The sequence below is a fragment of the Nannizzia gypsea genome, genomic scaffold (genome assembly GCF_000150975.2).
Source record: "Nannizzia gypsea CBS 118893 supercont1.1 genomic scaffold, whole genome shotgun sequence".
Lineage (NCBI taxonomy): Eukaryota > Fungi > Ascomycota > Eurotiomycetes > Onygenales > Arthrodermataceae > Nannizzia > Nannizzia gypsea.
The window spans coordinates 4479450-4502112 of NW_003345201.1; the positions used below are offsets into that span (position 1 = coordinate 4479450).

Below are 22663 nucleotides of genomic sequence, written 5' to 3' on the forward strand. Positions count from 1 at the left end.
AAGTAGTGGGACGGTTTGTTAGAAATGAACTTAATGATTAAATTCAAAACTCAGTGTCCTTTGGCCCACCTTATCCATGGTTAATGAGTATGGCATGTTTCTGTAGGAAAATCAAAGAGCAAAAAACCACTAACTTGCACCGGTGAATCATCATCCCACATGTCCTTTTTATATACCAATCACATCTGCCATCAACCTATAGCAAGGAGACCCTTGAGGTTAGGCTCGGGTTAGTGTCCGCACCCCCCAAAGGTGAGCAATTCGTGCGTGTCAATGCCAATCTGCCGAGAGGAATGTAGCTGTATAATCTTAAGCGAATCCGCGGAGACGGGTGTGCAGGGTCTCCGAGCTACACGGCCAATAAGTTGGTACACCTGGTTAAGACAGCTCCGTACGTCTTTGTTTAGTGATCAATGAAGGGTGGTACAACTGCCCTTATGTTCTGGCACCAAGGGTACGCTGCCAGTGCATACAGCCTGTCTTCATTTTGGCCATGGTACCGTGTATTCTTTCCTTGAGTGCGTTGTTTTTTGAGACTCTCCTCTGCCCTGGATTTATGAGTTTTGACCTTTTGACCATGTATGGTGAGAGTATGTAACCTCATCATGATGAGAATAAGTTTAATGATTTCTTATTTTCCCGATGAGCGTGTGTTGTGTAGAGGGGTCTTCATCTGTAGAGTGGATGATGGGAAAGCTCGATTCCACCAGGTTGCAGGTTGCAGCTTAAAGAATACCTATACTCAGTACCAGCAGTATCAGACGTAGTAAGCGTCCTTCGACAGCGCCATCATCAGTATGGACAGCGAGATGGTCTTTCCTGTATATCTTCAACGCCGGCCGCCAGGTTGTGGGCGGGATGGGGATCTGTCGACGTGTCAGCGTTAGTATGAAACTAACTAACCGCGCCAGAACTCACTTGGACGCAGGTTGCTATGTGCCTACCTTCCCTCCAGCCATCCTCAAGTCGGCAGCATTAATACTTACATCGACATCGACATGACATCGACGTGGTGTGTTTTTATCTCCCAAGTGTTATTCAAGCTTAATTTATTTATAGCGTGCCAAGGCTTATCAAGCGCAGAGTCTCGAAACCCTTGAAGGATCTCCAAGCCTTGCTGGCGTTGATGGACGATCTTTTTGGGCGCTTGAAACCAGGGAAAAAAGCACAGGAGAAGAGAACCTGAAGCCGTCAATTTGCCAGTGGACTTGAGAAAGAAAGAGCAGAAGTTGCGGAGTAAGCCATTCGCTGTGTTGGAGTTGACATTTTCGCTCGGGCTTGTTTATATACATCTCGACTGTCTACCAAACAACCCGACCAGGCAGCGACAAAAGTCCCGAAGCTGAATCCGAATTCTCCCACCCAATACGAATCGACGAAAGACCTGAACGCTGGCGACTCCTGCGACGAACTGGAGATATAGAAGTACGCGTCACGCCGGGAATGATGCGCTGAAGCGAGACTATTTATCTCCTTCTCTTCCTCGCCGGATTTCCTGCCTCGCCCACTCTCCCGAAGCAGCCGGCTCAATCACCAGGCACATGGCTGCAGCACATAGCTCGACGCCGGAGACCCTCGCGGCACCTCTCATGGCAGGCGAACGGTCTTCATCTTCGCCTTCACCCTCTCCATCGCCTTCGCCGGGTTCCGTACACCCACCATGGAGTCGACCGCATACCGGCTTAGGCAGAGACAGGAGACGGAGCTCTCTCTTTGGTATGCCTTCTGCTACATCAGATCCAACGGGCTTTCGTGACCGGGCAATCGACCGGATGGGACGATCATACCAGCGGGTATCGGAAACTTTTGGGAAGATGACCATATTACAAAAGATAGGGACTGTATTTGCCGGACTCGGTGTGATCGCCCTTGGGCTAGGCTTCATGTTTGTTACGGGCCAGATATTCGCATGGCTGGGCCCTGTTGCCAAAGACTGGGAGAATGCACCGCTGGCATACTTCATATTGTGGCTTTGTACATTTTTGATGTCTTTTCCCCCGATGGTGGGCTGGTCGACTGTTGGAACGGTGTCAGGCTTCATATTCGGCGTCTGGAAAGGGTACGTTTACCTTCCTTCATCCGATATCCGTCGGGAAGTACTTCTTGATCTAACCTTGTTATTTTTATAGATGGGCGATATATGCGTGCGCCACTGTTATTGGGTCGACATGCTCCTTTTATGTATCACGCACCGTCTTGTCTAAGTTTGTTCAAAGGCTTATGAAGCACGACAAACGGTTTGCTGCACTATCATTGACCCTCAAGTATGATGGCTTAAAGCTATTGTGCATGATTCGATTATGCCCCTTGCCGTATTCACTATGCAACGGCGCAGTCTCGACCTTCCCCACCGTGAGTCCGCTCATGTACGGACTTGCAACGGCCATCATCTCCCCCAAGTTTCTTGTTCCTACCTTTATTGGAAGCAGATTGAGGATCCTGTCAGAGAATGGGGGAGAAATGAGTGCTGGCTCCAAGGCTGTCAATATTATTAGCATTCTCGTGAGTGTGGCAGTCGGCGTCTTCACAGGCTGGTACATCTACAAGCGGTACGTCTTTTATAGCTTTCTCTTCCACAAATTTCAACTGTTGCTAAGTATCTCGTGGTAATTAGCACTCTTGCCCGCGCAAAACAGCTTGAGGCTGAAGAGCGCGCCAATCTCCGTGGTCCAGCATCCAATAATCGGCCAACGACAACCTCGCCAGACGGGTTTGCTGATGACCCAAATTCTGACTCCCTTGCAAGGGACGAAGAAGAGGCAGTTGGTTTTGATGATGCCGTGGCCATCGATATTGATGATGATAATGTTGCGCTTGACCCTGGTTATCATGACTTTACGGATAACGAGTCAGATATCTTTGCTGACGGGGACGGGGACGACAAAGATGAGACCTATAAGCTGCATCGGCATGTGGACTCGAGATAGAAGCTAATGGTCTCTTTTTGCTTCCCATGATATGATATTGATAACTTGTATATGCATTTATTCCTACGATGGTTTGGTCAGAGGCGTATAGATTCGACAGGAGTTACCAGGTAGAGAGTTGGATATTTAATTTATAGCCAGGTATATGGAGGGATAATAAATCATTGCGTCTAAGGGTAACGATGTCCGTCCAAATCATTGATCCTATCCATGCGATGCTGTCGATGTCTTCACGGGCGTCTTTGATGTCTTCATGGTTGATTGCAAAAGTGACACCGAAAATTTGACCAAAAAAATAAAGTTTCTCCACCAACACCGACGTCGACCTTTTTTCCCTTGCCGCGAATGCAGGACTTGAACGAACCGCTACGTCGCAGCACCAGCGCCGCTCGTTTCTCCAGGCACCGCACCATGGACGACGCTCTGCATGTTCAGGATCCCGCTGAAGACGAGCAGGATAAGGATGTGCTAGCTGAGCCTGCAGACAACACGGAAACAGGGTCCGTGGCCCCATTGCCACACTCATCAGGGGAGGCCACCAGAGGCAGCGCAGATATCACACCGGGGAGGAAAGAAGGGAGCCAGGACTCGAATGCATCAGACAGCAAGTCCTCGTCGCTGTCCTCGTCGATTCCCCCATCATTATCCAGCTCTACTGGTCTTAGTGAGATATCGAGGGAAACAAGGCCGGGGGGAGGAGAAGGAGACGGCCATGATGCGCCTCCCAGCGGATCGACGCCGTCGACATCAGAATCATCGCTATTACCTCCTAATCCCTCTCCAACGTCAGATGCGCAGCTGAAATCAACCGCGCCGGCCTCTACTTTAACTCTTGAGAGGGAGGTGACGGACTACGCTGCTCTATCAAACAGAGTCAAGCCGAGATCGTCGATACCTGCACGCATCCCATCTTCCGTATATGGGCAACAATGTGTAGAATCTGCTTACATCTCCAGGCTAAATCCGTATTCTCTTCACAAGGGTGAACAGGAGCTGTTGCAGGACCACCTGTGCCATCTACATGTCACCGCATACCTTAATATTCGGAATGGTATATTACGCCTGTGGTCACGCAACCCCATGCTCAGCGTCACCGAAGATGAGGCACTGGGCTGTGCAAAGGATTCTCGATGGATGCCACTCGCCTCAGTTGCGTATAACTGGCTTGTCCGAAATGGGTATATAAATTTCGGATGCATTGACATACCTAAATGCCCATCCACTCAGAAACGCGGGCGACGAAGAGATGGTCCTACAATTGCGATAGTAGGAGCGGTATGGCTGGACTGGGATGCGCCAGACAGCTACAGGGGCTTTTTCAACATTATTATGGCGGTTCAGTAACTCCCAAAATAATACTCCTAGAGGGCCGGAAACGGATAGGTGGCAGAATATACTCTCATCCGTTACGGAGTCTTGAGACGACAGAGTTGCCCGAGGGACTCCGTCCTACTGCCGAAATGGGGGCACACATCATTGTTGGATTTGACCATGGTAATCCCTTGGACCCAATCATACGTGCCCAGCTTGCGCTACGCTACCATCTACTCCGTGATATTTCAACAATATATGACACAAATGGGCTTCCTGTCGATGAAATGAGAGATTCGATGACAGAAAAGCTGTATAATGATATACTAGATAGGTCAGGGACATATCGCCATAAATCGGTTGCGATACCCACAGCGGAAGGGGACAGAGAGCTAATTGACTCTGGACGAGACACATCTGCTGATGACGGAATAACAATAAGAGAGTACGAGGATGCTGCAGCTTCTGGGACTACGGGCACATTATTGCCAGCTGCCAGACTACGACGAGGCGTTGGACACAAGACGACAGATATTAAGCCGGCAGCTGGGCCAGCTCTCTCTGAGCTCCAGCCTACAAAAGAGCATTCAGCAGCGACAACCTGTCAAGCTATGGGCTGGAAGTTGCGCAACAACGTTTCCACGGCTGATTCATTATCTCTCGATGAAATTGCCAATGCATCCAGTACTCAGAGCCTTGGCGCGGTGATGGATGATGCGATAAATCAGTACCAGAAGCTTCTCGATCTCACACCGCAAGATATGAGATTGCTGAACTGGCACTTTGCCAATCTTGAATATGCCAATGCTGCCAGTGTTGGAAAGCTCAGCCTTTCGGGTTGGGATCAAGACATGGGCAATGAGTTTGAAGGAGAACATGCTCAGGTCGTCGGTGGATACCAGCAGTTACCACGAGGACTATGGTCGCTACCGTCAAAACTAGACGTCCGTACGAAGAAGACTGTGTCTAAAATATGGTACAACGCTGATTCGACCTCGAATGAGAAAACTCGAGTTGAGTGTGAGGATGGGGAAACAATTTACGCCGATAAGGTGGTATTCACGGCTCCCCTTGGTGTATTGAAGCGGTCATCCGTGGCTTTTAACCCAGCACTACCAGAGTGGAAAACCAATGCCATCAAACGCCTTGGTTTCGGCTTGTTGAATAAAGTCATTCTTGTCTTCAAAGAACCTTTCTGGGATATGCAAAGGGATATGTTTGGTCTCTTAAGAGAGCCAACGGTTGAAAACAGCATGCTTCAGGATGACTACCGTGCTAATCGGGGACAGTTCTATCTTTTCTGGAACTGTATGGCGACCTGCGGATTACCCATGCTCATTGCCCTAATGGCTGGAGAATCAGCCCATGAGGCCGAGAAATTATCCGACGAGGAGATAATAAAGGGGGTCACCTCACAGTTAAGAAACATCTTCAAAGACAAGGCCGTTCCCGATCCTCTCGAGACCATCGTAACTAGATGGGGCCAAGACAAGTTCGCGCAAGGAAGCTACTCATACGTAGCGGCTGAGGCACTACCCGGTGACTACGATGCAATGGCCAAGTCTATTGGTACTTTATATTTCGCTGGTGAGGCCACTTGTGGAACACACCCGGCAACTGTCCATGGAGCATATCTCTCTGGCCTACGGGCAGCTAGCGAAGTTATCGAGTCATACCTTGGCCCGATTGATATTCCGTCGCCTCTTGTGCCAGCAAAGAATAAGGCTTCAAATAATGCTTCGATGCCAACGACTCCAACCTCCGCTTCGCCGCAGAAGAAACGCAAACCCGTGTCTGCTCCTAACGGCGTGTCTCACGAATCACTCTCTGCGGCCGCCGCACCTGCATCCGAAGACGTGTTGCGACAAGCGTACGATGAAGCCATGTGGGCAGCCATCATTTCCGAGCTTGGCCCAGCAGAACCTCGCCCACGCAAACTTGCCCTGAACCCATTCCTGCTATACCAGAAAGACTACTGGTATGTTTGCAAGACTGAATGCGACAATGCCAAAATCAAAGCTACGGGGAAAGAAAATGCAAAGGCTCCCCGAGACGAAATCCGACAAGCACTTGGCCAAATGTGGCGCGATGAAGTGAGGAGATCAAGAAGCCATATCTAGACCAGATGGAGGGTTCATCGAAAGACGAAACGAGGGGGACTTTGCGAAATGGAAAAGATAGGATAGTCGAGTGGGGAGCGGCGAACATATGAGATCAAGGATAAATGGTGTGCAGAGAATCCGTTTGAGGTTTTTGCACAGAATATGCGGGATAACTATCCTGCGAATGGGATACAAGATGGCAGGCAGAAGGTAAGGAGGCTCTGAGGGATAGCTGCAGCATATCCTCTCCTGCTGTACATACCTTTCCGGCCTTTTCAGTCAGTCAGCATTATGGGAGTTTTTATACCAGGGGGGAGACATATAGGAGTTATGAGCCTGGACATTGCTCAACAGGGGGGAACATGCACGGATGGAAAACTGGGCGGAGCGTTTGATTTATTGACCAAGTGTACATTAGGTGGTTATTTACTCTCCAAGTATTTATCCAACAATACGGAGCGTTGCTTATTGATATATAACCGTGGTTTGATATGTAACAAGGACAAATAGTGAGTAGCACGAGGACTATGTGCTCTGTGGAAGAGTCTACAGCGTTTTTTACTAACGCAAATGGCATTTTTGACAGGACGGGAAATTCAAGGTTTTGAGAATAAAACAAGGGTCTGTCTATTGAGAACAGGGATATCTACATAAATGCGAAATCTAAAGGAAATGTATCAATGCAATCATGTCATGAGGGCGCTTCAACGCAGAAAAGCACATTTAAAGTTGGGGGTTGGTATCTTCTTTGATAGCTGCGATATGAGCAGCGGCAGGTTCTACGTCACTGTCGAGCTCGGAGATGTACTTCTCAGCCTCAAGAGCGGCAATACAGCCAGATCCTAAAAAACAGAGCTGTTAGCAACGTTGTCTATGATAAAAGTCTGCTTCAGAATAAGTGTAAATGCATACCTGCACTGGTGATAGCCTGTCTGTATCGCTTGTCCTGGACGTCACCGCAAGCGAAGACACCAGGTACGCTGGTGAAGCTGGTGCCGGGTCTGGTAGCAATGTAACCCTCAGCGTCACACTCAACCTGGTCCTTGACGATCTTAGTAGCAGGTTCGTGACCGACGGCATAGAAAAGACCGCTGGCAGGAACGACCTCCTCGGCGCCAGTAGCGACGTTCTTGATCTTCAAGTGGGTCATCAGACCGCCATCAGCGGCCTCACCGGTGATCTCGGTGGCAACGGTGTTGAACTTGACCTCGACCTTGGCGTGGTTGAGAAGACGGGTGGCCATGGTCTTGGAAGCTCTGAGATGGTCCTTGCGGACGAGGACGGTAACGCTGCTGCCATACTTGGTCAAGAACATGGCCTCCTCAGCGGCGGAATCACCACCACCGATGACGAAGAGTGGCTTGTTACGGAAGATTGGGACGGCACCATCGCAGACAGCGCAGGCACTGACACCGTTCTGCCAGTACTTCTCCTCACCGGCGAGGTTGAGACGCTTAGCGTTGGCACCGGTAGCCATGATGATGGCATCGGCAGTGCGGGTAGGGGGGGCATCAGGGCCGTCAGCGTACTCCTTCCAGATCTTGAATGGGCGGGAAGAGAGGTCGACTCTGCTGATGGTCTCGGTGATGATCTCAGTGCCGAATCGAACAGACTGCTTGCGCATGTTGTCCATGAGGTCTGGGCCGGTGATGCCCTCGGGGAAACCGGGGAAGTTCTCGACCTCGGTGGTGGTGGTGAGCTGACCGCCGGCAGCGGTGCCACCAGCAAGCATGCCCTCGTACATAACCGGCTTCAACTCGGCTCTGGAGAGGTAGATGGCGGCGGTGTGGGCGGCAGGGCCGGAGCCGATGACTATTATCCTTTCGTTAGTCCACATCTCACATATTATCCAAGCCGATGGAGGAGGGGGGGCCAAAGGGAGGGGGATCAGTCCACTTACTGACGACCTTAGTGTGAGCCATTCTGTTTGATATTGGGCTTTTCCTGAACGCGGAAGAAGGGTGTGAAGCGGTTGTTCGTTGCTGGATGGAAGTTACGGCGGCCAAAGAGAGTCCAACGCTGGATTGGACTGTAGTGAAGGGGAATCTGCGAAAGAATGAGGGAAACAGGGTGGCGGTGGTGCTTTTAAAGGCTCCGCGAGCAGCAAGCAGAGGAAGCGGTGGCCGCAGGGTTTGCGCGGTGGAGACGGCGAGAGGCGAAGAGGACCGGGGCAGACACTAGCCGGCGGGCAGTCTGACATTTGCTGGAGTAGTAATCCGTAATCCGTAACCAGCAGCTGGCGAGCTCGATCGATGCTGGCGTGGGCTGGCGGTTTGCTGAGTGTCTCGAAGCGCGCAGGAACGCTCGACGTCGCAGTCTTAGAAATTCGAACGTTCGAAATTACCAATCAAGCGAAAAAGAAATATCGGATAGTCGCGCAGGTCACGTGATATAGGTTTCAGCCCCTTGCATACGGAGGCGATAGGGGGCCGCAGTTGATAGGAGGAAGATACGGGGGATCCAGAAGCTTACGGGTATGAACAGCAGCTGGAGAGGCTGGAGAAGAGCAGCGAGGAGGCCAATAGGGGTCTCGGAACGCCAGAGAGACTGCAGCGGGCCGAGGCGAGCTGCCAATCGGTGGCTGCCAAATCTCGTTTGGGGACGCTGATAGCATTCTGTATGGCTGGAAGATGCAGTAAAACCGATGAACGCCTCTAAACAAAAGGATCCAGAAAACTAAAACATGCATGAAACGTGCTAGAGAAAGACAGACTGGTGCCCCTCGTTTCTCCTAACCCACCCCCCGTTATTCCTTATCTTGCATCGTGCTAGCCTAACCAGCAGCTGGCGAGATCAACTGCTGAGTAAGTGGCCGCTGCGATCTTGTCTCGTTGTCTAGAACAGCGGACGATCGCGCCGGATTTCAAAGAATCCCCAGCCATTTCTTCTTCCTCGGACGATATGCTTCTATCCCCTCGTATCCATGCTCACCGCCATTAGCCGGGTCCATGGTCGCAGCATTGAAATAATGATGTTTGACCTGAGTCTGCTGTGGCGGCTGGGGAAGCACTCTGGGGGAGGACAGCTCGCCCGATCGACCGCCTTGGGCTGCATATTGCGCGTGGCGGGGAGAGCCCCGGACGTCGATATCGTCATCATCCTCATCCTCATAGTATCCTTGTCCGGCTTCCCTATGATCGGGACCGCCATAGTGGCGGTAGGGATCGCTCTCGACCCGCCGCTGGTGATGGTGTTGGTGTTGGTGGTGCTGTTTCTGTAACTGTGGCTGCGGCTGTTGCTGCTCGTCATCCACCGCCTTTACTGCTCCTGCTGCTGGATCAGCACCATCAATTTGTGCTGCACTGCTGTTGTTCTTGCGGTGCCCGAGTTTCCACCATTGCTTTTTCTCGACTTCGATGCTCGGTTCGAACTCTCCATCAAACGACAGTGCCGGGATAAGAACATGGTAAGGAGTTGTGATCCCGGCCGGATCTCGGGGCTTGACCTCACAATTGAAAGTGATATGTAACCCGCCTTCAATATTAATAAAGTGATGCTGGTCTGGACCGCCCTTTGCTGCCTGTTTGATCTCTCGAATGCTGAGATCGGTGCGGCGTCGAACAAACTTGTTTGGTAATGAAGAAGTGTCGCCGTCTGCGTCGCCGTAGCTCGGGTTTCGTGGGAGATTGGCGTCACTGTATGTCTGCTCCGGAAGCTGGTTTATACTCTCCCTTCGTAGTCGGGGCTCATCGTAGCTCATACGCTGTGTAAACTGGTCCTTAGGAATGGGATGGCTTATCTGTGGACGCTGGCCTTTAAGGGACAATCGCCGCATGAGTCCACCGGCCGGCCTATCACCACGGGACATCGAAAGCGTTCTCCCTAGCCTTCCGGGGCGCATATCCGCAGAAGACGCCGGAGAAGCTGGGGAAGTGGGTTCGGGCGGGGGTGTAGCGGGAGGAGTACATCCTACCGACGGCCCGTTAGTAATTTGAAGGGCTTCTTTTTACAACCTCGTTTAATAGTAATGGGGTGAGTAAGTAACATACCTGGGGTGTATTCTCTGATAGAGCACCAGTTTCTCCGGGGTAGCAGTCGCTTGTTATTTCGTGGCTGACCTTCTACATCATGCCAAAACATTGCTCGCATGTCCTCGACTGTTTTGAGGTCCAGCGTATGCACCTTGTTGCGTTTGTTAAGGGTGTCGGTCATGATCTCTGAGAGAGGCGCGTCCACTATCGGGGAAGCTATTACGTTCGGCATGTATCTGTAGTCCTTGTCTTTGGGAATTTGTAGATTGGGGTCGGAATAGAACTGCCCAACAGCCGCAAGGTTGGCTCCGCCGCTGGAAAGAAAAGGACGTTAGTATAGGGGTTTTCTTTTTACAACGTGATGAATGATGCATACCCTAGTATAGTTACTCTCATCGATTTCTCCGCTGCCAGTTCTTGCAAATCTTCTATCAGCCATTTCCGCTCAAGCTTGTGTTGTTTTGCAGTCCACTGGTCGTCCATCTTCTCCGAAGTATTTTCGATCCTAGTGCTTGGGTTGCGGAAGACGCCATTTCGCCCAAGAGCCTTTGCGGGGCCTTTGAGAACTCCCTCAATTAATGACTATTTCAATTGTTAGTATTACTCAGTCACATAGGAAAGAAAGTCAAGGGGGGCCTTACAAGTCTCGGGAATGCAACCGGAACTCCAACCAGCACTAGTAAGTGTTTTGTTTCCCCCTTCATAATCTGCTGGTGGCATCGGTCCCAGATCAGGTCATAACTTTCATCAATCATAATGTCCATTTTCTGCATAGCCTCAAGTTAGTAACGATACCGCTTATAATTGAATGAAACGAGCATTTCCTACCGATCGTTCAGTACGGCAATCAATTGCCAAAAGCGATATTCTTTCGCCCAAATTCATCAGCAGATTTCTGCTCTTTTGTCGGATATAAGGTCCTTCAGCCGATCCAAGAAGCCAGCTTGGTTCGTGCTCCTCCGTCTCCTCGACCGCAGTTTGATGTTGGAAGAGCAAGTAATACTTGAATGCAACATTTCCAAGCCCTGAGAAAACAGGAGATTTCATCAACTCATCCGTAAAGGAGCCGTAGCCGCCGATAATGTCGTTATCATCCCACATATTGACCATGGGAATTTGGGAAGTTGCCATGCCAAACAGCCCCTGGGAAAACCAAGCTGCATAATTCTCAAGGTAGAACTCCTCCAGTTCCCCCTTTATGTCAAGGTTCAAGGGGTATTCATGTTTTTCATTCTTCCCTTTCATCTCCAACCATTTTCGGAAATGGTCAGCTTCCACGGTAATGGGGTTATTGTTAATTTGAGACCCTCCGCCAATCATGACGTGGAATGGACGAGACTGATGTGCATTAAGGGCATCTCGCCACATCGGATCAGGACCACTGTACTTGTCCGTATCGACTGACATGCTAAATCCATTTCCAGTGTGGTATAAGATGTTCATTGTTTGACCCCTGGCAGGCACCCAGAAACCGACCACGGACCCGTTATTGATACGGTATGCAACATGCTCCTCCTTGTCCCCAAGTTCGATTTCCAGACTAAATCGCCAGAACGTAGTGTCTCTGCCAGGGTCTACATATATCCGGCTGGCTTTAACCACCTTGTATTTCCCAACCATTTCTCCGTCAATACCTTGGATCCTGGTGTCAGGCGGGATTGATACACGACGATTAGCCGCGTAGTCAATTTGGCTGGGGGACCGTTCAAATAACCCTTCCTCCGTCTCATCATAGCAAAGATCCAGCCCTTCTTCTATATGGTCCACAGGTTTGACATAAAGCAAATTACCATTCCTGCCTACTTTCCCTAGGCCGGCTATAGGATCAACGTATTCTGGCGCGAGGGGCGAATCATGTTCACCAGGAACACTGTGTGGAGGTGGTGGAATTAACTCCTTTGGCTGCGAGAATATTCTTAGAGTCGGTGGGGTATCATAGAACGATGCAGAGTCCTGAGTAACAATCAAGATAGATCCTCGCCAAATCTCTCGGTCACAGGGACCACTCGGCGAGTCTACCGTCTCCTTGGCCGTGCCTGTGAATCGAAGGAGAGGTCCACACTTTAGATATAGAGGGGGGTTGAATGGTGTGTTTTCTGAGGTGCATAAGTTAGCATATAGAAAATAAGGGGTAAAATCATATATGCTCCATCAACATACTCTTGAGTGAGACTCTAGGTAGGCCACTCTCAATCCCTCTATGCGCATTTCTGGCCCCTCTGCTTCCCCGTCCTCTCCAGTCCCTGTCCATCTCTGGCATCCGGAGGTCAAAATCGCTCAAACATAACCGTCCAACTACCGCATGCATCCATTCAGAAACCGGCGGGGGCGTTGGTGGGGGAACAGCAAAGGACACTGATGCATGCTTTTGTTTGCTTTGGCCATTCTTTGCATCTTCAGTCTGGGGAGAAGGTTCTCCCGAGCTATGCTCCTCCATGGGAGGCTCAAAGAGGTCTCTTGGATGCTGCCCTTGGCTGCCTTTCGGCAGTGGAGCTCCTGGCAGCTGGCTATAGTGATTCTTATCCGATACTTGTGCACGATCGTTGAAAGAGGAAGGTGAGTCGTAGCCCATGGGGGGATGAGTTCTCTCGTACTCGAACCCGCCCGCTTGACTATCAGAGAGCTGGTCTGGATCTGGCTTTTTTAGTTCCATCTGAGCACTTTCACGAATCTTGTCTTTCTGCTTAGTGCTTAAACTTCTCAGGAGGCCGGCTTCTTCAATATTTGTGGGTTTGAACGTGTTCTCCTTGTTCCTGCCGCTGTCTGGAGCGAGATGTGGTTTACCGCCTGCATCACGGCTGACTTTCTTGCCTTGGAGGCCTGCTCGAGCTTCCCTCAGAAGCATCTCAGCCTCTTCGACTCTTGCACGCTTTTCTTCTTTGCTTATATCATTCAGCGTTAATTCTAGTTTTTTCAGTGGTGACCTTGCAGGAGCCCATTCCTTTGCTGCCTTTTTCTGTCTAGAGGCTGTCTGTGAGTTTTGGCGCACTACAGGCGAGGACTCGGCGCTCGCTTGTGATTGGGGTGGTGAGTTCATAATTGGTGATGCTGGGGTTTGTTGTATCGATGTTGACTGTGAGTTTACTTTCTGGTATGCGCCGTTAGGGCTCATGGGCGGGTTCATAAGGGTGTCCTGTGCTCCATTGGGCGAGACCGAGTCGTACGGTAATTCATCTTCATCTTGAATCAGCGGCTGGTCTGGGTAGCCACTCCTATGCATTGTCCCGTTGCTTCTGTGGGCCGGGCTGTAGTTCTGGGGTTCGTCATGCGGTCTGGATGCTCTTCTGGAAGCCATTGTGCGGTGAGTACTATCAAGATGTTGCTCTTCGATGAAAATTTTCTAATTCGATGCCTCTACGGGCATAATAAATTCAATTTCAACAACGATTTGGGTCTTGCGAGGGGACGGGAGAAAAGGTCGGTCTGGCGGAACGGCAGCTGATATTGGGACGAGTTAGTTTATAGATGTCCTTCGAAAGGGAATTTTACCAGCTAGAAGGCCGAGACTTACCTTGTCCAGCACTAGAGTATGGTAAAATTAAAGCGGTGCCAATGACCTGAGAGGAGCTCCAGGGTTATGCTTCTCCAGGGAGTGAGAGAAAAAAAAAGTAGTTGGTTGTTAGGTGTTAGATCTGCCGGATACGTAGTGACGATAAGCCGTAACTAGTTGCAGGAACGCGAGATGTGCCTTTGATGAAGGAGACGCCAGCTAAGGACTCCAATGGGCAAGCGGTTAACTCAGCAGCAGCAGCGGCCGAAGTGCAGGATGATGATAAGTTCCTTGCCTCGTCAATAATAGAGGGAAAACGGCGATGCGATGCTGCGAAGGTAGTGGCCACGACGTCGGCGGTGCGACAGGCCTTGCGGTGGCTGGCGGCGCTTTCACGTCATTGGGCGCCCGGCTTCGACTCCCTGCATACATACACAGCATCCGCCTGTCAGGGATGGCTCGCGGTGCGCAAGTGCTGCTGTTTACATGTTAGTGCGGGTTATTGCTATCGTTATAGCCATGGAGGAGAGCCTCTGTCTGGGTCGACGTTGAAGGTGAGATCCATGGTTGAAAAACGGCTTTACCGGCGTCTTATCTAACTAAAGCTTGGTCGTTTAAGTCGTCGTTTGCCACCAGACATGCTCCTATACATACGTCTACATCTACAGGGAACAAGCGACCAAAACTATAAGCTACGGGATGTCCAGCAGCATGGCATTTTAGTGGGATATCAAGTGTCCTCGAGAGACAAATTGGACGGGACTTGTTGGGGCGTTTTTATGCTCCATCGGTTGATGCAGCAGTGGAGGCTAGTTAACGGACCAATGCGAGTGTCTTTGTTTTCATTCTTTGCATGAGATAGCTAATAAATCTCATGCAGTAACAAGCCTTTGTTGTCGATTGAAGGACTGTTATTGGCCGAGGAGGCTGGTCGAGATGGAGCTGGTGATGTGTATCGAGTTGAGCTGGACATGTATGGTGTTGAAATCACACTCAGTGCAGATTCGTGACAATTCCTTAAACTCGAATGCTCCCTAAAAATATAGGAATAATCAACCATATAGTTAATATGCGATGAAAGTAAAAGGTATGTATAATAACTGTAGTTACCTTTGTCGTATGTAAATAACTAGTTGTGTTTTGGAATATAGCTTCGTACATCCGTGCTGTAATCATAGAGATACCTCATGGAAATACCATCTATAGGTGTAATGGGCTAAGTAAGTATCTAGGATTCACCTAGTTCGGGTAAATAGAAGGTTTGCAATAAAGATGCCGATCACTAAGACATCATAGTTAGAGTGGTGACTCGAAAAGGTCTCTCAGGTTAACTCACAACGTCCATTGGAAGCTGGCATCCCGGGCTCTAATAACCAAATCCATGCACCGGAGCTCTTCTTCCGTCAAAATTATCGCTCTGGAAGTGGCCTCAAATAGTGGGGTGCTATAATGGTCATTGCCGCATTTTATGGCTGCCATTTCATAAAACCGTGGAAAGAATCCAGCATAGCCCCAGTCGAGTAGGCATAGCGACTTATCTTTCATCAGTATCATGTTGCGACGGCATAGGTCCATATGGCAAAGGCCAAGCGGATAAGGAGTTAGGTCAATGGTCTCCTCAAGGGTTTCCATCCGCTTGTTAATCCAGTCGTTCACATCTTCTAGGGACTGGAACTCCCTCTTTGCACCGCTATCCCCCCACAGGGCCCCTCGGGGTATCCCGCCGCCAACAGGGCCAGGTACACTTCCGCCTGTTATCTGCCCCAGGTGGATGATTATTTTCGTCAGTTTCTTTGTTATTTCACTGTTTGGGCCGATGTTATTCAAAGTTTTCAGGTTTTGACCGGGTATATATTCCATAAAGAGGTAGCCTTTCAGCTTGGCATCCAAGGGGTCACGGTGCTGGAAATAGCGGTATACTTTCGGAACTCGAACAATCTTGGGGTCAACATGTTGGTAGGCATATTCTTGAGTTGCCGCTTCGCCGGGAGAGACACCAGCCCCATACTTAACGACGATATTATGCGTAATCCTAACAACCGGGTCTCCCCAGTTGGAATTATTGATTCTCCGGCCACGCTCCAGACGGTGCGAGATATTGATAAGCCAGCTTTGAGGGGTATGCCGAACAACGGCGTTAGGGATAAACCACAGAAACCACCCTACAATCGTCGTTATAACAAACGTAAACATATTAATATACGCCTAAATGAACACTTGATGATACCCTGAAATAATAAAAAAATCATATAATAAGAAAATGTCGTGACTTCGTGGGTTTGGGCATCAGGGCAGAAAACGAAAAAAAGTTTGTAGCATTGGGAACGGTGTCACAAAAAAACAACCCGTGGACTCCTTTTCGCCATTATAAACATCATTAACGTCAGAAAAAAATAATCAAGTATGCATTCTCCCACCTAATAATCGAAATGCCAACGAAGAAGGAAGAGAGTGTTTAATTTTTTGGCCATCTCTAAATGATTTATAGGCGGCTGTTTTAAACTTCTGTGCACGGAAACCATGTTAATAAGCGAAATGAGGCGCGTCATTTGCCGCCTGAGTTTTTGGCCTTATTTTTTTTTGGCGTCAATGAAGTCACTATATAAAATCTAATATGTCATTTATTCGAAGAGTGCTTTGACGTTGATCGAACGATGTCTTGAGCGGGAAAAATCGGGGAGGCCACAGGATCTTCGGTCACTTTTGCCACGGGAGGACGACATATAGAATGACCATGCAGAGCAGGAAGGCGAAGAAGATGTACATGTTTCGAGTGGCCTTCCAAACCTGCGCCTCATAGTACTCATCACACTTCTTAAAGAACGAGCTAGAGTCGTTGGTTATTGGAAAAGGGATGTCCGGTACTTCCTTACCGAGGAACTTGCACAGTGGTTCCCATCCGTCTTCAACATCCCATTCCAGCAGCTGGTCTTTTGGCACGAGACTTCGCACCTGTTCACGATGCTTCATCAAAACATCGATGGAATTTCGTTGAAAATCTCCTCGGTAAAACCAGTTCAGGGTACCTCGATAATACCCTTGCTGGGCCCAGAATAGCTCGGCGTGGAAGAAGCTTTTCAGCCAGAATGTCCAGTCTCTCGAGTGCACGATGATTGTGTTCATGACGCTTCTATGCCATGCTTGAACATCCCGGCGTGTGTTCAGGATAACTTTTGCTTTGGGATACGCTGCGATAAGCTCTGGTGCGAAAACTGCCGCGGCATGATCAGTAATGGCAGCGCAGTGGCCGATCACTCGGTCAAAATCTGCGGCAGTTATGGAGAGTTGTGTTGTATTGAGTTGAGTTTCATTGTGCCTCAGTCTTTGACGATGAAGGAGATACCATGCTTTATCGTCCGGCGGATTCATAACAACGTCATATCCATGGTATGTGTGCACATATCCGAGATGTATCAAGGCGGTTCGCAGAGACCAGGTGCCACTCCGAGAAGGACCGACACATAGCACTTCCATTGGCCGTGTGCGCACACGGCATGGCGGGCTCAGGGGGTAAAGTAAATTCTTGATTTCTTCCATTGCTCAAGGGTTGTAGTTTTTCGAAAGAGCTGCTTCTGGACCGTCAGGTCTGAAATGTTCTGTAGTAATGTATGAAAATTTGTAGGTTGGGGCTGTCGATAACGAGGATGGACATCGCGTTTATATCTGGCCTGATCTTCCCGACCAATACGTCCCCTCTTTGGTATCCCTTTCAACCATGTGTTGAAAATGCTCAAAGAGATCTCCATCTTGCGGAGAGATGCTTGGAGTACCCCTGTACATCAACTGCGCAGGCATTGTTTGGACACTTTTAACGAGAGCAGACCCAGCTAGCATCGACATGATGGTAACACGGTCTGGCTTTGGCTCAGATGGTTGGATCTTAACGCAAGGAGCTTGTGCATGAACCCCATCAAGCCCTGGCTGGCTTTCAAGGGTTGACTCTAGATCTCGCTTGAATCACGAACTAGAGGAGGGTCTGCGGTAGGGAGTGGTGTGCCTTTACGCAAGGGAGATATTTGTGTGCCTGCTCTGCAGGAATAACACGAGGAGCCATCTCAGCCCACCGAAAACACCAGGTTCAAACGGACTTCCCCGTCCTCAGCCGAACAAACCCCAGGCGGGCCAGACTTAACGACCAAGTGTTTTGGGTGTTTGCTCGAAGTGCCGAAATAAAGCACAGAGGCGTTGGTTAGCGAAAGATGGTTTCACAGCGAAGATTTACGCGAACTAAGCTGTGCTGCGTTGCTGCATGATATTACTATGCCAATGATGCCGCATTATATGCATTTTATTATATCCTTGAACTTTTGTTTCTTGCGTTAAAAAGGAACAAAGAGCTGCGTTTTTTCTAGAGGATTTACCCGTTTCTATTCGTATTTGTCCTCCTACTTCATCCCTTTCTTCTCAGGAGACCTATAGATATTATAGATTATAGATACTCGGACATGGATATATTTAAGAATCCCACGCCGTTTGCGCTTTTGTTTATGCAACAGGCAGGTATTCGAATATACTCTCCTTTATATAGGTGTATTAGCGGCCAGAGCATTATTAACCTTCCCTTTTAAAGACAGGAGGATATCATCGATCTCGTCTGGAACCATGTACTAATGCCCAAACTCTGGATAAGTCCTCCATGCAACATCCATATGGAGCTGTTCTGATAGCAAATTTGACATCGTTCCCCCATAACGGACAGAGGCCTTGGGATCCGCGCAGCCATGGCCGAGGAAGACTAGAGATTAGAGAAAATCTAGTGTCGACGGTATTCTCGCTGCCTCCAGCCTGAGTCTTTCTACCGTAGTCTCTAATAAAAGTAGACGATCCAGAATGTCACGAACGTAATTCACGGCCTGGTGGATAGGTGATTCTGGTTCACTGCCGTTCTGCTCCTGCTCGATACCATCAAAGCTGTCAGAAGTAGAGAATTCCCTCGCGCCTCAGCTGTGAGAAATATAAGTGTATCCATAGTCTGCTCCTCGACCCAAAGAAGCCAGCGAGACGTTTATCCCCCTGAGCCCCAAACCCACCGCCAAGTCAATAGAAAACAACATAGGGTCTGGGCTCTCTCATTGGCTACCTATAGTTATATCATTCACTAAGAGTCGGGTCTATCACCAACATGTAACACACAACGCAGACGAGAAATGCTGTCGCTACCAAGTTGATATTCAACTCTGTCCGGTGAGGCAGTGCAGCATCTTATTGGCTAAATAAGCAGCTAGATTTTTATTAATCATTGGCTGTATTAAAGCTATTATTACCAATTAAAATGGATATTAATATAAAAATAAGCCAATCATGAATCACAAGACTATGTGAATAACACTTTTCCACGTGACTTTTCGTCTCCATCGATTTTCTTCTTTTTATGGAGAAAGAAAAAAAAGGGGGCAAAAAGGAGGAAAGGAGAAAGGAAAATAGGAGCAAAGGGAGGCGAGTCAATGACGATAACGATGAGGAGGATGAAGATACTCAGTGGGTGCAAGTAAGGGAACAGACGATAAAGGACGCCAGAGGGCCGCCTTGTAGTGTTTCGAGACACACCAGTGTGTCTATGCCGTATGTATCATAAAAAGACCTGCCAATAACGCACCAGGGGCAGCGACAAGTTCGAGAGCAACCTGAGGAAAAAGTAGAAGAGCCAGAACAATAAGATTAAGCAGGAGTCGAGTGTCTCTGAAGAAGCGTAACTTAATAGCAGCAAAGCGTTGCTCTTGTTGGTGGAAAAACACGAGAGTCCGCCCTGTCTTGCGCTTGAGCTGCTTACGATCAACGTGTCTCCAGCTCCAAGAACTTCAAGTCAAACATCTTTGGCGCTCCTCGAAAACTCCCTTCCGCGTCTTTTTCTCCTTTGCTTTTTTTTCTGATCTCTCTCGCTCTCTCGCTTGTACTCCTAGGCCTCGCAGGTTTGCTTGTTGCCTGCTAGTTTTTCTCCTTCTTTGTCCTTCGAGGTCATAATAGGAAAAAAAGGCACAAGGCTCCTCTTCATCCGGGGCCGAGTCGAATGCACGCCAATCGATAATTCCGCCGGATTCAAATCCACCCCCCGGTTCTTGCGGTATTCGCCAGAGCGCAAAAATAGACGCCCATCATGAAGCTCCGAAACGTATTCCATCTTATGGCCTTGCTGGTCGGCACCGGTGCTGTCGATGCTGCGCTATACCGCCGAGACTACGACGCCCACGACTACTTTGCGGTCCATCTACACTCCTCGGTTTCGCCCGCCCGGGTAGAACAGTTGCTAGGAGCCCGGCATGAAGGCCAGATAGGAGAGTTGGATGGACACCACACGTTTTCTATAAAAAAGGACACAGGTGCAGACCTGAACCAGATACTCGAAGACCTGCAGAGAAGGTCTCGCCGCCGGAGATCGTTGGAAGCCCGTGGAGAACCTGCCGGCACAGACGGACTGGATGGGATACTGTGGTCAGAAAAGCTGACGCTGAAGAAACGACTCCATAAACGAGTGCCTCCGCCTCCCCTTGCGCTCAACCAGCGTATACCTGATAAAACTCCAGACCCTGAGGCACAGTCGAGGCAGGGTGAGATTGCAAATGCCTTAGCCATACGTGATCCGTTGTTCAAGGAACAATGGCATCTCTTCAACCCGTTCACCCCCGGAAACGATCTCAATGTTACCGGTCTATGGCTAGAAGGTATCACAGGAAAGGGGTCTATTTCTGCCATCGTTGACGATGGCTTGGATATGTACAGCAACGATCTAAAGGATAATTACTTTGCCAAGGGCTCCTACGACTTTAACGAGATGCAGGAGGAACCACGGCCTTTGCTCGATGATGATAAGCATGGCACTAGATGTGCCGGCGAAGTTGCAGCGGTTCACAATAATGTCTGTGGTGTGGGCGTTGCATACGATAGCAAAGTTGCCGGGATTCGCATCTTGTCGAAATACATCAACGATGCAGACGAAGCCGAAGCGGTCAACTACGGATTCCAGGAGAATCATATCTACTCATGCTCATGGGGCCCAATTGACGATGGTATGACGATGGATGCACCGGGACTCCTGGTCCGTCGAGCCATTGCCAACGGTGTTCAAAAGGGTCGTGGCGGCAAGGGCTCCGTTTTTGTCTTTGCTGCCGGAAACGGAGCAGGTCACGAAGATAACTGTAACTTTGACGGCTACACTAACAGTATCTTCAGTATTACTGTTGGTTCTGTTGATTGGAACAATGAACACCCATACTACTCCGAATCATGCTCTGCGCAGTTGGTTGTGACATATAGCAGTGGAAGCAGTGGATACATCCATACCACCGATGTGGGATCCGACACTTGTTCGTCATCCCATGGAGGAACTTCCGCAGCCGGTCCTTTGGTCGTTGGTGTCATGGCACTTGCTCTCCAGGTCCGTCCAGAATTGACCTGGCGTGATCTGCAATACATCCTTGTTGAAACTGCAGTTCCTATAAACGAAACTTCTGAGGGATGGCAGACTACATCCATAGGAAAGAAGTTCAGCCACGATTTTGGCTACGGCAAGGTTGATGCTTATTCTACCGTTCACCTGGCTAAAACATGGAAGCTCGTCAAGCCACAAGCTTGGTTCCACTCACCATGGTTGAAGGTTTATCATGATATTCCAGAGGGCGAAAAGGGAGTATCCACTTCCTTTGATATATCTCCCGAGATGCTGAAGGAACATAACTTGGAGAGAGTTGAACATGTTACCGTCACTATGAATGTCAACCATACCCGTCGCGGTGATCTCAGCGTCGAGCTTCGCAGCCCGAGCGGTGTCGTCAGTCACCTTAGTACCACTCGATCTAAAGACTCTGAAAGAGTTGGATACGTTGACTGGACTTTCATGTCTGTTGCTCATTGGTAAGCTTCCCCTCCAGTTTCGCCCTTTCATACCTCGCCAAGTATCGTAACTAACTTTCATATAGGGGTGAAAAGGGAACAGGAGTCTGGACCGTCATTGTCAAGGATACCGTTGTTAACAATTACAACGGAACATTCCTTGACTGGCGTCTTACTCTATGGGGAGAATCTATCGATCCCAGCATTCAAAAACTACACCCTCTCCCCGATGCTCATGACCACGACCATGATACCGCCATTCCAGCCCCCCACGTCAGCACGGCTTCCGTTCAGCCAGGGCCAACTAAGACCAGCCCTCCATTCCGTCCTACCGATCATATTGACCGACCAGCACGGCCAAAACCAACAGGATCCAAAAACCCAGATCCTACTGCCACCACCGCAGCGGCACCTTCGGCAGGAGCGGAAAACTTCCTCCCTTCGCCTTTCCCAACCTTCGGTGTCTCAAAACATACCCAGATCTGGATCTACGGCTCCATCGCCCTGATACTCATCTTCTGCACCGCACTGGGCATATACTTCTGGATTCAGCGTCGAAAACGCCTACGCAACAATCGCAATGAATACGAATTCGAAATGGTAGCGAACGAAGATGAAGGTTTCCCACTCAGCGGTGCCGGTGTCGGAGGCAAAAAGGGCACTCGTCGCGGAGGAGAGCTATACGATGCATTCGCCGGCGACAGCGATGACGAAGACCCTCTATTCAGCAGCGAAGATGAAGACTCGAACGAATATGCGGATGCAGCTGAAGATGATGACTCCTACCACGACGATGGACCACAAGTTACCCCTCCGGAGTCTACAACTAGATCATGAAGATGACACGCAGATATTTTGCTTTCCACCTTTTTCCATCATTATAGACATGCATCTCATTTCTTCCACCAGCTTATCCTAGTATGGCTTGTACTGTTTTGACCGCATGAGTGATTCCCCTTTTGTTGTCTTCTCCTACCAAGTCCTCTTTTAACCTTTTTCTCTTTCCATCTTCTCTAATTGTTTTTTTTTTCGTGG

The 22663-nt window shown here is 49.4% G+C and overlaps 7 protein-coding genes across 7 annotated transcripts; 3 read left to right on the forward strand and 4 right to left on the reverse strand.

Moving 5' to 3' along the window:
- Nucleotides 1–1541: 1541 nt before the first annotated feature.
- MGYG_01641 (TLG2-vesicle protein) lies at nucleotides 1542–2927 on the forward strand (the record flags this gene model as incomplete). Its single annotated transcript, XM_003177521.1, has 3 exons — nucleotides 1542–2059; nucleotides 2130–2549; nucleotides 2615–2927. The coding sequence occupies 3 exons, from the start codon at nucleotides 1542–1544 to the stop codon at nucleotides 2925–2927; spliced, it is 1251 nt and encodes a 416-aa protein (XP_003177569.1).
- Nucleotides 2928–3338: 411 nt separating this feature from the next.
- On the forward strand, nucleotides 3339–6358 carry MGYG_01642 (lysine-specific histone demethylase 1; the record flags this gene model as incomplete). The annotated part of the gene is made up of 2 exons (XM_003177522.1): nucleotides 3339–4202; nucleotides 4232–6358. 2 exons carry the CDS (start codon nucleotides 3339–3341, stop codon nucleotides 6356–6358), a joined length of 2991 nt encoding a protein of 996 aa, XP_003177570.1.
- Nucleotides 6359–7063: 705 nt separating this feature from the next.
- MGYG_01643 (thioredoxin reductase) lies at nucleotides 7064–8262 on the reverse strand (the record flags this gene model as incomplete). The annotated part of the gene is made up of 3 exons (XM_003177523.1): nucleotides 7064–7182; nucleotides 7253–8152; nucleotides 8241–8262. 3 exons carry the CDS (start codon nucleotides 8260–8262, stop codon nucleotides 7064–7066), a joined length of 1041 nt encoding a protein of 346 aa, XP_003177571.1.
- A 941-nt stretch (nucleotides 8263–9203) lies between these two features.
- Nucleotides 9204–13606, reverse strand: MGYG_01644 (hypothetical protein; the record flags this gene model as incomplete). The annotated part of the gene is made up of 6 exons (XM_003177524.1): nucleotides 9204–10249; nucleotides 10330–10625; nucleotides 10688–10893; nucleotides 10953–11078; nucleotides 11140–12407; nucleotides 12472–13606. 6 exons carry the CDS (start codon nucleotides 13604–13606, stop codon nucleotides 9204–9206), a joined length of 4077 nt encoding a protein of 1358 aa, XP_003177572.1.
- Nucleotides 13607–15133: 1527 nt separating this feature from the next.
- Nucleotides 15134–15994, reverse strand: MGYG_01645 (hypothetical protein; the record flags this gene model as incomplete). The annotated part of the gene is made up of 1 exon (XM_003177525.1): nucleotides 15134–15994. One exon carries the CDS (start codon nucleotides 15992–15994, stop codon nucleotides 15134–15136), a length of 861 nt encoding a protein of 286 aa, XP_003177573.1.
- A 504-nt stretch (nucleotides 15995–16498) lies between these two features.
- On the reverse strand, nucleotides 16499–17338 carry MGYG_01646 (hypothetical protein; the record flags this gene model as incomplete). Its single annotated transcript, XM_003177526.1, has 1 exon — nucleotides 16499–17338. One exon carries the CDS (start codon nucleotides 17336–17338, stop codon nucleotides 16499–16501), a length of 840 nt encoding a protein of 279 aa, XP_003177574.1.
- Nucleotides 17339–19895: 2557 nt separating this feature from the next.
- Nucleotides 19896–22465, forward strand: MGYG_01647 (kexin; the record flags this gene model as incomplete). The annotated part of the gene is made up of 2 exons (XM_003177527.1): nucleotides 19896–21649; nucleotides 21715–22465. 2 exons carry the CDS (start codon nucleotides 19896–19898, stop codon nucleotides 22463–22465), a joined length of 2505 nt encoding a protein of 834 aa, XP_003177575.1.
- Nucleotides 22466–22663: the final 198 nt, after the last annotated feature.